We start from the raw sequence: 13,505 nt of genomic DNA on the forward strand, positions 1-13,505 counted from the left end.
CTGCCATATAAACATTATTTCATCTGCTCTTTTCTGTTCAAGTATGTACAGGACAATTTGAGAGTCACTTGTTAATAAATACAGGCATTGTGTGTTTTCTTTCTCTCACAGGATGACACAGAGCCCTATTTCATTGCTATTTTCTGTTTTGAATCGGGCATTAAGATTCTTGCGCTGGGATTTGCCTTCCACAAGGGCTCCTACCTGAGAAATGGCTGGAACGTGATGGACTTTGTAGTGGTGCTCACGGGGTGAGTTAAACAAACACACTCACTGCATAGTGTCTGATGTCATTGCTCTTGTATACAAACTGCAGAGACCAAATTAAATATAATTTGAGCTGCTCGATTTATGAGTCAATATAAACAATTGTCAGATGACTCTCTGGAATACTTGATTCTGTTGGTCGATGGTGGAGTTCTGATGTCAAATATTTTTGTGTAATAATTTGTATGTTCAGTGAAGGACTGAACATTAAAATTGGAGTGGCTCTTTTTGACAGATGAATTAAGAGTCATTCGTTCATGATACAGACTACACTATTCATTATTTTTACTTTTACATGCAGTTAGAAATGACAAAACAGACTTTTTGTCTGTTTTATTAAGCATTTCATGGCCTAACTTGGATATAAAATAGATGATTTATCTGTAGATTGCCTTATGACTGGTTGACCGCACATTATTCGTAACATGTATGCTTAAAGATATGCTTTTCGCATGGCCTAAATTAGCCTAGAGAAAAACACGCCCCCTCTGGAACTCTCTGTGTGAAACAACACTAGATACACAGCAGAGGTCTGGTTGGACGCTGGCTCCCTCATGCCTTAATGAGCACACACACACACACACACACACACACACACACACACACACACACACACACACACACACACACACACACACACACACACACACACACACACACGGATTCTCAAACACAGGGCAGATCACAGCAGCACCTTAGGGAGCAACCATCAGGGCACGTCTGAAATGTCACCTCACAGGGAAGCAGAGAGAGAGAGACAGACGGGTGTGTTGTAGTATTGCAGTTCTAAAGAAGGGCAGGGTCATGTGACTCCATTACTCCATTCCCCTGGGCTTTGAAATATTGGAAAATTAGGAGAGAGAGAGAGAGAGAGAGAGAGAGATAGAGAGATAGAGAGAGAGAGAGAGAGAGAGAGAGAGAGCTCGGTGTTGGTTGATGTGGAAAGATATATGGACTGGAGGAGGAGGAGATGAGAGGCTGAAGAATCCACGATGGAGTGAAAATCCTGAAAAGCTAATTTATGCTGGTAAGTGCTGGTTTGGTTGGCAAAATGCTGGTCAACTAGCATCATCGTTATGATTGATTAAGGGAGCCTTGTTGGTTAAGCTAAAGGACTAGTTCACCCAAAATGAAATCTCTGTCATCAAAAGTCTCTTTTCCATAAGTGAATGGTAACAAATTTGTCCCCATTACCACTGACTTTGTATAAAACAGCTACATGGACATTCCAGTAAATATATATATTTTTATACACACTATCATTCAAAAGGGGTCAGCAAGGACACATTACTCAGCAAGGACACATCAAATAGGTAACAGCAAATGCTTTTATAATGTCAAAAAAAAATCTATTTCAATTAAATGCTGTTTTTTTTAACTTTTTATTCATCAAAGAATTCTAAAAAATGTATTACGGTTTCTTCAAAAATATTATGCAGCACAGCTGTTTTCAACATTGATCATAATAATATGAGCAGCAAATATGAGAATGATTTCTGAAGGATCTTGTGACACTGAATACTGGAGTTATGATGCAGAAAATTCAACTTTGCATCTCAGGACTAAATTATATTTAAATTATAATTATATATTAAAATACAAAACATTTATTTAAAATTATAATAATATATATTACAATATTACTGTTTTTACTGTTTTTGGTCAAATAAATACAGTCTTTTTGAACATAAGAGACTTCCTTCAGAAATATTTTAAAAATCTTACCGACCTCAAACTTTTGAAGGGTAGTGTAAATATATTAGTGTAAGAAGTCATGCAGGTTGAGAACGACATGAAGGTGAGTATATGATAAAGGAATTACTTTTGAGTGAACTGTCCCTTTAAAAAGATTGGAAAGATCACCAACACACCAGCATCCAAATCACACCATGCACTGTTGACCAGCAGCGCTTGTCTTTTCAACAGAAACTAGTGAAAGTAGAAATGATGGGAAGAAGGAGAGAAAAAAAACTAGAACATGGAGGATAGAGGTGGAGGGGGAAGGGAAGAGAATGAGAACGAGGGAAACGTAATGGAGCAGGGCGAGCGGGTGTGTGTGTTTTCGTTAGCTGCTGCAGTAACCTGCTTTTCACTACTGCAGATGATCAATCAACTAGCCCCGCTTTTAGACACAGCCAGATCTTCACACACACACAAGCAGCTGTGAAACTGAACATGGATAATCATTAACTACATCCTCAATACACACATTTTTTTACTCACCGTCGACTGCTGTGTGTGCATATTGGATACATTTGTAAGCATCAGCTGACATTCACAGCAGTGTGTGTGTATGTGTGTGTTAGAGAGAAAGAGCTACACTTTGATGATACAATGCATTCTCCTCCATGGTGCTTCCTGTAGCTTTGATTTCTATTTACAGACAGACTCGTACATACATTTACTTACTGTAACAAACATGCACACATACTTTCATGTTGGACTGTCATGTTGCCTCGCTTTTGGAAGAAAGTGATTGTGTGTTTTTTCTCTTTCTGTCCTAGAAAACATATTTTATTTTTATTTTCTATTCTATTTTATTAAAATAGCTTGTTAATTATATATTTTAACTTTTTATTTTATTAAAATAAGATCTTTTAAATATTTTATATAATAAATATATAGTCATATATATATATATATATATATATAAAGATTTTTCTTCTAGAATGATCATTTTTATCAAGCTTGTATGTTTATGTTCAGTTATTTCACTTTAATGGCAATGAAAATGACCTATTAAATGTCATTAAAGTGAAATTACTGAACCTAAATATACGAGCTTGATAAAAATGCTCATTTTAGAAGAAAATTTCAAACGGCACTTAAAGGCTTTTGCATCTGTCTTTATATATTTATAATTAACATTATTTATGTTTTACCAGCACATACCTTTACATTTAGACCATTTACATTTAGACCATGACCCGGCAGCATAGGAACGATCTGAAAAACATTTCCACTTTGATTTTAATATAAATATTGTGATCCTGATTTGATGACAGTCAGGTAATGGGCGCTAGCCATAGCAGGATTACTGCTCACTGCTTGCACAGTTGTTCAGTCCATTGCCAACAGTACCAGCTGGCAGAAGCTTTTTCTTGGTCTTAGAGTTGTTTCACAGACCCATTTTTTTTCCTCATTCTCATTTTGCAGCATGCAAAACACAACTCTTTAAATATGATTAGCTATTTCTAAAAATGTGAGGACATGTCAGTCATAATGCCCTGAAAAGGACAAAATAATGAATAGTTAATTCATGAAAGCTGATTGGTCACAAGCTGATCCTGCAGCCAATACGATTGCTATATCAACATTTGAATAGTCTGGTCCATTGTTTGCTGTAAGCTAGTCCTTCCTCTGAAACCCTCCACCTCCCCCAGCTCCACCTGCCTAGATCTGCTACGGGATTTATGTCTATTTATGCAGCAGCAGCAGCATATCTTACATGAGCACAGCAGCGTGTCTATGTAACTATTCCATACTTTCTCTGCAGTAGCAGTAGCTTAGCAAATCTAGTCCTACGAAGAGCAAATACATTAACATCTCCATGTTCAATAACATGTTAAAAGTATTCAGAGAGTTGTCATGATTGAACTATGTCTATAATGTAATGAAACCTACATTAGTTTGAGGTTGTTTCAGCCTTTCGACTGGCACAGAAATCAGAATTATAGAACTTCGGTTATTATTAACAGAATATTGGACACTGATGTCGTTACATTTCATTGTTTCCTCTCACGTGTTTAAACGTTTAGCCGCGGTCGTCCGTTTTTAGTGTCTGAAATGCTCTTTAGTGTCAGTTGAAAGAGGATGTTACTTCTGACAAGGGCTGTGGTTGCAGTACTCCCTCGAGTGCCTCTCCATCAGCTCGAAAACTCTAGTTCTACATTTTAGTTTCACCTCGTGGATTTTACATCAAGACGTCAATGAAGCTTGACAGCGGAGTGACAGACTCTCATGACCTCTGAGCAGAGTTTGCTGCTGGTCACTGAGCGGTCACTGGTCACAGCGGACAGTCTGAAAGAGCTCATGTTGAATCTGCATTTGAGTAGTTGACAAATAACGACACGAACTTGCTTTTTTCAGGACCTTTTTAAAAGTCAGTAAATGTGTGTTTGTACATTATGAAAAGACTTGAATATAAAATTGACGCATATGTAATTTACAATATAAATATGATATATTATATGCATATATAATGTAAAAAAATTAATGTTGAACTATAATTGTTTTTTATTGTAGTTCTTAAGTAATTCTCCATTTAGTAGGGCTGGGGGTATATTGAGTTTGTATGATATATTTCATTTAAACAATATGGAATGAGGCAATACCGTTTATATCGATATACTATACTGTAGTTTGATACGAGCGCATCTGAAAAATAGCGGAGGATGCAGAGTGTGCTGCTGCGGGGAAGGTGCATAATCCACTTTGTCCTAAACATGAGCCATGCTTTATATCAAGGGCTTCATAATAACTCACAAGATATAGTTAACACGGATAGTTTAAAGCGGCTTGCCCCTTTAGATCCGCTGTTTAATGCGTTTGATTTGTGGTGTTTTCCTCAGTGCATTACTTAAGTTTCACAGGTATATTCTCACAGTCACTCTGTAAATGTTAGAAAGTCATGCAAATATTTCCATTTTGTTGTCAGGAGAGGACAAGCCTTATGCAAGTGTCAGACTTCGGTGAACGAGCGCCACAGTATAATAATTCTGACTAAAATATTTGTAGTTGGACAATAAATATGCTATATTTTAAAACTACAAGTAAGTGAGTTTTTATGATAGCAGTAACTGTAAAGTGACTATTGTAATTGGTTAATCAAGGCTAATATAATTTGTCTGTGCTTTTGTTATTTATTTTCATTTTTAGTCTTTTTTGCACATAATAGTCTAAATAGCATAGCCTGCTTGGTTACATTCACTATATTTGTTTCCATAGCCTTCAATATGAACATTGTTTGTTGGACAACATTGGGCAGGATGTGAAATATACATATTTTAAAATAAATACAACAATTTTTATCCGTGTAGAAAACGTATAAAATACGGAGATATGTCGACATTCAACCAAAAAATACAGAGATATGATTTTTTGGCCATATCGCCCAGCCTCAGTACTACTAAGTAGTACTTCCATTTTGAACCAGTACCGTTATCAGTTCCCTATCACATTCTGCATTACCACTGCCATTGCTTGTGCTCGTGTTGCCAATGTACAGCTCTTACTTGGCAGATTCCTGAGTCGTGACTGCGCTGGCTATTGGCTGCCTCCTCTGTGCCAATCTGTGACTTCACTACTGGCACACACAGCGAAGAGAGACAGAAAGGAAAAGAGCAAGAGAGTGAGCGAGACCAAGAGAATAACACCATGGTTTAGCCTGTAGAAGATTTCTCAGTTTCTGGACACACCTTAGCACTGCTGTTTCCATAGCAATGTTATGTAATAAGAGAGAACCGTGGAAGGCCAGAGAAGACACCACTCTCTCTGCTTTTCTCACTTTATCGTTCTCTCTCACACTCTTTGGTTTGCCGTCTCCCTGTGTCCACACTCGCATACAGTCGCTTATTTTAAAATAATGGTGGAGAGGAACATTTAAACATTAATATGGACCAAGATGAGCGGTTAAATTGGGTTGAACAACATGGAACAGCATTCTGGCACATTTGATAAAATAAGACAACATTTATTGGCATTTTGTGTGCAATTAGTCCAGTTTCTATTTGATCCAGTACACACTGTCACCATTTGGTGAGTGTACTCACTCAAAGACCCATCAAAGTGTGTTACATTAAGCATTATGCTTAATTGTGCATGTTATTTCAAAGATAAAATGTTTCCCTCCATAATATTAAATCATAAAGTAATAACTTGCTCTGCCTCTGAAATTACCTTCTCCTTAACTTTTTCCCCATGAAAATTCCAATCAATTCCCCTTAATTGGGGGGGTTTGTCAGTTTGTGGAAGTAAAATATTTTTAAACATATATATATATATATATAGAAAGTAGTATTTTTCTTGTAATACATACAACAAACAATAGTCTGTTTTATTGACATGATTTTGTATCTGCCTGGCCTCTTAACCTAACCCTGATTCTTCCGCTTCTCTGCATCATTTTCTGTCTTATCGCTAATTGCACAATTTTTTTTCCAAAAAGATAGTGTGAACTTGTGCGCTTGTGTCTACATGATCTTTTTTGAGAACATGTCCAGGAAGTTATGTCTGTGGTAACGGTACCGTTGCGCCGACCGGACACCAGGTTAAAAGCGTGTTTCAGGAATAGATGCACTTTGAGTGGAGTGTGTTTGTGCGTGAGTGTGTGTTGATGTTAGAATAAGTGTGTTTCAGGGCGAGTGTGTGGTTAAGCCCTATATGGAGGTGAAGGGAAGGATGTCTTTCTCTCAATGACTGCAGAGCAATAATGATAATGGAAATGATGGCAGTGGTACAATATCCACACAGGTAGAAAACCTCCCTCTATCTCTCTTTCTCTCTCTCTCTCTCTCTCTCTCTCTCTCTCTCTCTCTCTCTCTCTCTCCTCTCTCTCCTCTCTCTCTCTCTCTCCTCTCTCTCTCTCTCTCTCTCTCTCTCTCTCTCTCTCTCTCTCTCTCTCTCTCTCTCTCTCTCTCTCTCTCTCTCTCTCTCTCTCTCTCTCACCACACACACGTCATGTTGCACACATTAACATACACCTTCTGCCTGTGTGTGCTGGTGAAGTTGCTCTTTCTCTTGTCCTTGAGACGGCCACACACATGCTGGTTGCCACATAAGGACAGGTGGGAAGGACAACAACAGAAAGCCAGAGAGAGAAAGTAAGGCTCTCAGTAATAGACGGAGTGTGTGTGTGTGTGTGCTCTTGTTTATGTGATTTATGAGGACACAAATTTGTATAATGACATGTGTATTACACTGGTATTACAACTTAAACATGGTTTATGAGGACATTTCATGAGTCCTTGTAATTCAAATAGCTTAAAAAAAACCTAAAAAACAACGTTTTATTAAAAATGTAAAAATGCAGAATGTCTCCTGTGATAGGTAGGGATAGGGGCAATGTAAGGTGATAGAATATACAGTTTGTACAGTATAAAAAACCGTTACGCCTATGGAGAGTCCTCATAATGTAGTTGCACCAACGTGTGTGTGTGTGTGTGTGTGTGTGTGTGTGTGTGTGTGTGTGTGTGTGTGTGTGTGTGTGTGTGTGTGTGTGTGTGTGTGTGTGTGTGTGTGTGTGTGTGTGTGTGTGTGTGTGTGTGTGTGTGTGTGTGCGTGTGCGTGTGTGTGTGTAATAGAGAGAGACTGCATCAGTGTGTTATGTAGTTGTAAAGGGTGAAAGAGGTTTTCCATGTTTCTCTTACCCTCATTTTTCTTTCATCACAAATGTAACAGTGCAAGAGGGGGACTAATAGGGAAAAAAGCATTTGTGGAAAAGGGAGGGAGGTAAGGGAGAGGTAGGGGGAACGTGAGAATGCAGAGAAAACGCGGGTGCTTGGTAACAAGGAGCGGAGAGGATGAGAGGAGGGGGAGGGAGTGACCATCAGCTGTGTTGAGATCAGGAGCAAAAATATATGTATATATGTATGTTCTAATCCTTAGATTTTACTTGGTCGTCCCTTCAGCATAGGTCTAATGGATATTTAAGGGTATATTGTCTGCCAGGTGAAAATCTGAATCTTAAACATTTTGATGTAGGATTTTTTCTCAGAGATTGCTAGTGAGGTTCACAAATAATTACAAAGAAATGCCAAGTAACACTGAAATTGTATTGTAATTGAAAGTATTTTCTTGTAAACCTCCAGTAATATTGGAAACTTTGGAAAATATTTTTTTACAATGTATGAATGCCTAAAGTAACAACCAGTGCCAGAATCTAACAAAAATTAAAGCATTAATTTGCCCCTAAGATTCAGATATTTACTCTCTAAGTATGTAATAACGCATAACATATTTTCCCATTAATCTCAAGTGCTTCAATTGAATCAGTCCATCAAAATCATTTTTATTTCTAAATATAGAATATTATGCTTAAAATATTATAATATTTGTGCATGTAATATAAAATACACAAAGTTTGGGGTCTGTATTATTTTATTTATGTTTTTTATGTTTTGAGTAAGTCTCTTATTGTCACCAAGGCTGCATTATTTAATCAAAAATACAGTAAAAACTGTAATATGAAACTATTAATACAATTTAAATGATCTGTTTTAATACATTTTAAAATGTTATTTTTTTCCTGTGATAGAATAAATGGATGAAATCAGCATCAATACTCCGGTCTTCAGTGTCATATGATCCTTCAGAAATCATCCTAATATGCTGATTGGTAGCTCAAGTATTATTTGTTATTATTATTATCAATGTTGAAAACAGTTACATTTTTGTGGAAACTAGGGCTGTCACTAACGTTTATTTTGGTAATCGAGTAATCGTTGATTATTCTGACAATTAATCATATAACTTTTTTGTGGTAATAAAAATAGACCTAAGCAAAGACCTAAGCCTTTAAAATGACTTTTTATATATACACATTTAATTCAAATGTTTACTTAATCTTTAATATTTGGCAACTTCTTTACGATAGAAATGCTACAGCCACTGTAACTTCTTGAACAAGAACATGTAGACAGCAAAACATGCAAACTCAGAGCGAGGGTTTAAACTTTTATTTTAAACATATTGATATTCTCCTGTGCTGGCGTAGGTTTATAAATGATTTACCTTACAAATCTGATGAAATAGTGCACGTTGCGTTCCCAGATGAACGTCATAAGCAAACCAAGCTCACAGCATATTCAGAGATGGAGTTTGAGACGCGCTTTTTATATCAGCGCATATAAATATTAACAGTTGCAACAGGGCTTGAATTTAATCGAGGAATCTTGACACCCATAGTGGAAACCATCTTTCAGGATTCTTTAAATAAAAGGTTTAAAGGAGCAGAATTTATTTTAAATAGAAATAATTATAATAGATTACTATTTCAATCCATACATATTTACTGTCACTTTTTATAAGTTGAATCCATCCTTGCGCAATAGAAGTTTTAATTTCCTAAAAAAAACATTTGCCTTCCCATTTTAAATTTCTGGGGCATTTTTGTAACTTTGCCCAAAAGCTTGGTTCATTTCTGACACTGGTAACAACATGGTTTAACTCAGTAAGCAACATGATTGTGGCTATCATTCAAGTCTGTAGCACAAATAGTGCAGGTCAAGTTACGCACCCAGGTGTAATGCTGAGAGTTAAGGGCTAATCTAAATCCATAACCTTAAGTGTGAGCAATACTAACTGGGATATCAGCATTATCAATGACTAAGAGACTATACTGTAAGAAAGAAAGTTAAGTCAAGGAGGAGGAGAAGAATACCATTTAGGAACGGTTGGTAATTTTTAAAGAATTAAGTTATATCATCTTCCCAGTGGTGAAAATGGACTCTTCCAGCAGTCTGTCGCCATGCTGATCAGATCACACTCTCACACAGAAGCCCGATATGAGAAGTTAACAAAGAAGAAACCTATTCCACCACTAACAAGAGGCCTATTTTACCAACTTTGGTACAAGAAAATAGATTGTGATACCAGATCCTTGTCGCACTCCACAAACAAACACCCTCACATACCGCACAAATGCACTGTATTCCCAGATGCCCCGGCCTGAGTGTACAGCATTGAATAATGTAGAGTTCGGCTGCATATCAGGATGACCTACATTCAGCACGAACGAAAAGCTGGAGGATTCCTGCGCCGTTTTGTTGCAGGAACCAGCTGTTTTCTGGTGCCGGCAACATGTAGAGGACGTGCTAATGAGGTGGACTTTATGTAGTCAATGGTTAAACTGCGGATAAGTATGACACTGTGGTCAGTCAGTGAATTCTCACCATATAAAAGGGGGAGGGAAGGGAGATCAATCGAAAGGGGACACTTTATCTCTCACTCCTGGCCTGGTTGCCGCGGCAATACCGAGATTCCATCAATGACAGAGGGCCCGTTGCCGTGGCAACGGTTATGAATGAGAGAAGGCTGGTAACCGTGGAGACTCCGTAAAAGAGGAATCGCCGGTTGCTATGGTGATGCCGTGAATGGGGAGAGACCTGGTGGCGTGATGTTGGAGAGAGACTTCCACGATCGTCATCCACATCTTAATTTTTTTTTTTTTTTTTAAGTAAATGAGCAAGACAACACAGAATCTATTCTTAGAAACATTCTTAAAGCATACACATATTAACGTAATATGTATTATCATACACAAATAAACTGTAAACAATATTTGCCATTTCACTAACTTCTACCAGACATAGCCACGCCCTTTCTCCAAATCAGAAAATCCTTCCTGTCAATAATTTTTTACATGTGGGTTGTGATATGTCTTTCAAGGGGTGCTAATTTTCTGATTATTATGTGTAAGTTACGTTTCAAACACAACACCTACAGTGCAATAGAGGAGAGAAGGAGTGATAAACTGGTGTTGGGAGAAAAAGTAAAAAAGAGAAAGTCTTTTCTTCAATGTGTGTGCTCTGATTGATTGTCAGGTTTTCCCCAGCAGACGGAGGCCTTGACGCTCCTGTGAATCCCTCACTCCCTTCCTCCATCTCACCTTGTCATCGTCCTCTCCCTGGGGCCGGGAGGCTTTCTCTTTCTCTTTACCTCTCTCTCTGTTGCTCTGTCATTCTCAGGGCTAACTGTGTGTCTTTCAATCTTTTCTCACCAGTGTGTCCCAAATCACACTTTATTCCCTTCACAGGACTCTCCCACTGGTGTTGAGAGAGGGGGCAGTGACTACCTCATGAAACACTGTGAGAAATACAGAGACTTATTTGGCAGTTCACCGTTGGCAAAGTGGGCTTTCAATAAAACTTGGCTGCCTATATAGTAGAAAGCCGAAGAAAATGTTGAAATCGGTGCTACCAAACTAGAAAAAACAGGCTATTGTCTTCCCTTTTGCCAAATCAGTTGGGAAACCTCAACACCCATAATGCACTGGGCATTTTGCCCTTACAGCCACTCCCACCAGTCTGATATGGATAAGCTTGAGCAGAGTCAAATACCACATTGCTTTAGTAGCAAGTACTTCTTAGCAAACTTTTAGTCATAATGGTGTTGACTTGTATTGTTCCTGGGTGCAAGAATTCAAAGAGTAAACGTTTAGCGGGAGTGAGTTGCTTCCGGGTTGAAGGATCCAGAGCACTAAAAACTACAGCCAGTAGAAGGAGATGTTCCGTATGTTTTCGACCCGCAGAATGTACAAACAGTGTCAGCCATCTTTTATTTGGAAGCTAAGCTAACAGGTTCTTATTCTGTGGAGAAAGCTGAATAGTAGGGGTTACCATACATCCTCTTTATCCCGGACATGTCCGGCCATCGAGATCGTCCAAAATGTCCGGGATTCAGCTTTTGCTTTCTGCAGTCGCCATTCATCTGGTGAATCTGAATGTAGTGTTTACATGAACGCTAAACAAGTGATCGTTGATACCATTTTGGTTTACCATTGCTAAATTCCCACTACTCCGTGAGAGATACGAGACCGGTGCGTCTCACAGGTGCCGCTCATCAGTAATCACGCCACCGGCCTCGCGTCGTTCTCCCGCGGCCCTCAGCCTTGTCCTGCTCGCCGCAGTAAACATCATGAATGGCGACTGTAGAATGCAAAAGCTGGATCCTGGACATTTTGGGTGATCTCAAAAACCCGGGCAGACTCGTCACGGAGACTCACTAGTAGCCTAGCCTTGTTGTTTAAGGTTTAACTGCACTCTCTTACCGGTAGGCGTGGCTTGGGAGTGGCCTCCTAGGGCAGCGAAGCAAGTGCATTCTGGGAGTTATTGTCTTTCCTCCCCATAAGCCAAAAATACATTTTCTGGCTTTTCTCAGTCTAGAAGGCTCCAAATTCAGAAATAATTTCAAATTTCTACTACATAAATGACCCATTTTAAATACACATTCATCTTTCCAGAGGTGAAGTATCCCTTTAATGATACTAAAATAACACTGAAGTGAACTCGAATGCTAGTTTGTTGCATTCTTAGTGCTGCCACTACGGATGCTACAGTATAACTAGTTATTCAGAGCAACAGTTTAAAGGTAATCTTGCTGAGTAAGTTACTTTAAGTTAGTTAAACTGACATTTACTGCTAGCTGCCTTGTCACTGGAGATGGGTTGCCATTGGCATTTTTGACTGGGCCAATAAGCATCCACCTAGCAACCAAATAGCAATGTGCTAAAAAACACTATTAGCAATCACACCCACAATAACCTAGAATCATGTTTTGCCATGGCCAATCACTATACTCATGTTCTTCAGAAAGAAAGAAAAAAGTAACATTTTTATTTATCAATCATAAATTGTCCCTATTTCAGTATTGGCCTGTTAGTGTTGTGTTCAAAATAACATGATAACAAAATAACATCCTATGAAAGGCACTTTCTTTGACAGCACACAACAGAGAGTTCTTATCAGCCAAATAGATTTGGACAGGCCCGCTCTTCTACTCTAACCCGAGCGCAGGGGCTACAGCCTTTCTTTTCAAACTTTTGCACATATACACACTCTTTTCCCCTCTCCATCTGTCTCAGATGTGCACACACTCCTCCCTCTAACACACACACACACATACACGTCAGTCCACTCTTCCATCAAAAATACCGCAGGCCTTTTAGTGTGTAGTAGGATATGAGCGCTGTCAGCGGTGCTCTGTTATCCTGACTGCACTTACTGTACATAAAGTGTTCTTCACCGCCTGACCTGGAGGCAGTTTATTCCTTCCCGCATCTAAGTATTCACTGTTCCACAAAAATAAAGTGTAAACTGATCTTATATCAGCAGCCGAAGCACTTTAGTCCTGATCTCAGATCCGTTCTTTAAGTGTTGAATGTAGATTTGCATCTGTCTCAGGCTTATTGAATCACACGAGATGGGTCATAAATAGGTGTTATTTGTTACGTGAGACAGCAGATATATGTAAATGAATTACTGACCGTTTCATCCAAATATCTCAGTTGGGTTTGCTTAAAGAGGGCACAGCCTGCTGATCTGTGATCAGGTTTTCAATTTAGGTTTGTCTGCGAATATTCGAGACAGATCCTATACGCTTATTATATAGGGTTGGCGCCATCTCATCCTCATTCTCAAAACATTATTGCACCATGTGACATCACAAAATAACTAATATGATTCAGATCGTTGATTGAATTAGTCACAATGTTCTTGCCAATGGAATGGCTTAACAGGAAG

At 38.5% G+C, this 13,505-nt stretch overlaps 1 protein-coding gene across 1 annotated transcript in view; it reads left to right on the top strand.

Moving 5' to 3' along the window:
* Positions 1–13,505, top strand: part of cacna1ab (calcium channel, voltage-dependent, P/Q type, alpha 1A subunit, b) — a 119,979-nt gene that overhangs the window by 49,997 nt on the left and 56,477 nt on the right. The window contains exon 5 of the mRNA XM_079598129.1: positions 112–251. Within this exon, the coding sequence (XP_079454255.1) occupies positions 112–251 (140 nt within the window). The remainder of the gene's footprint in view (positions 1–111; positions 252–13,505) is intronic.

This window comes from Phoxinus phoxinus (genome assembly GCF_949152265.1).
Source record: "Phoxinus phoxinus genome assembly, chromosome: 22".
NCBI lineage: Eukaryota > Metazoa > Chordata > Actinopteri > Cypriniformes > Leuciscidae > Phoxinus > Phoxinus phoxinus.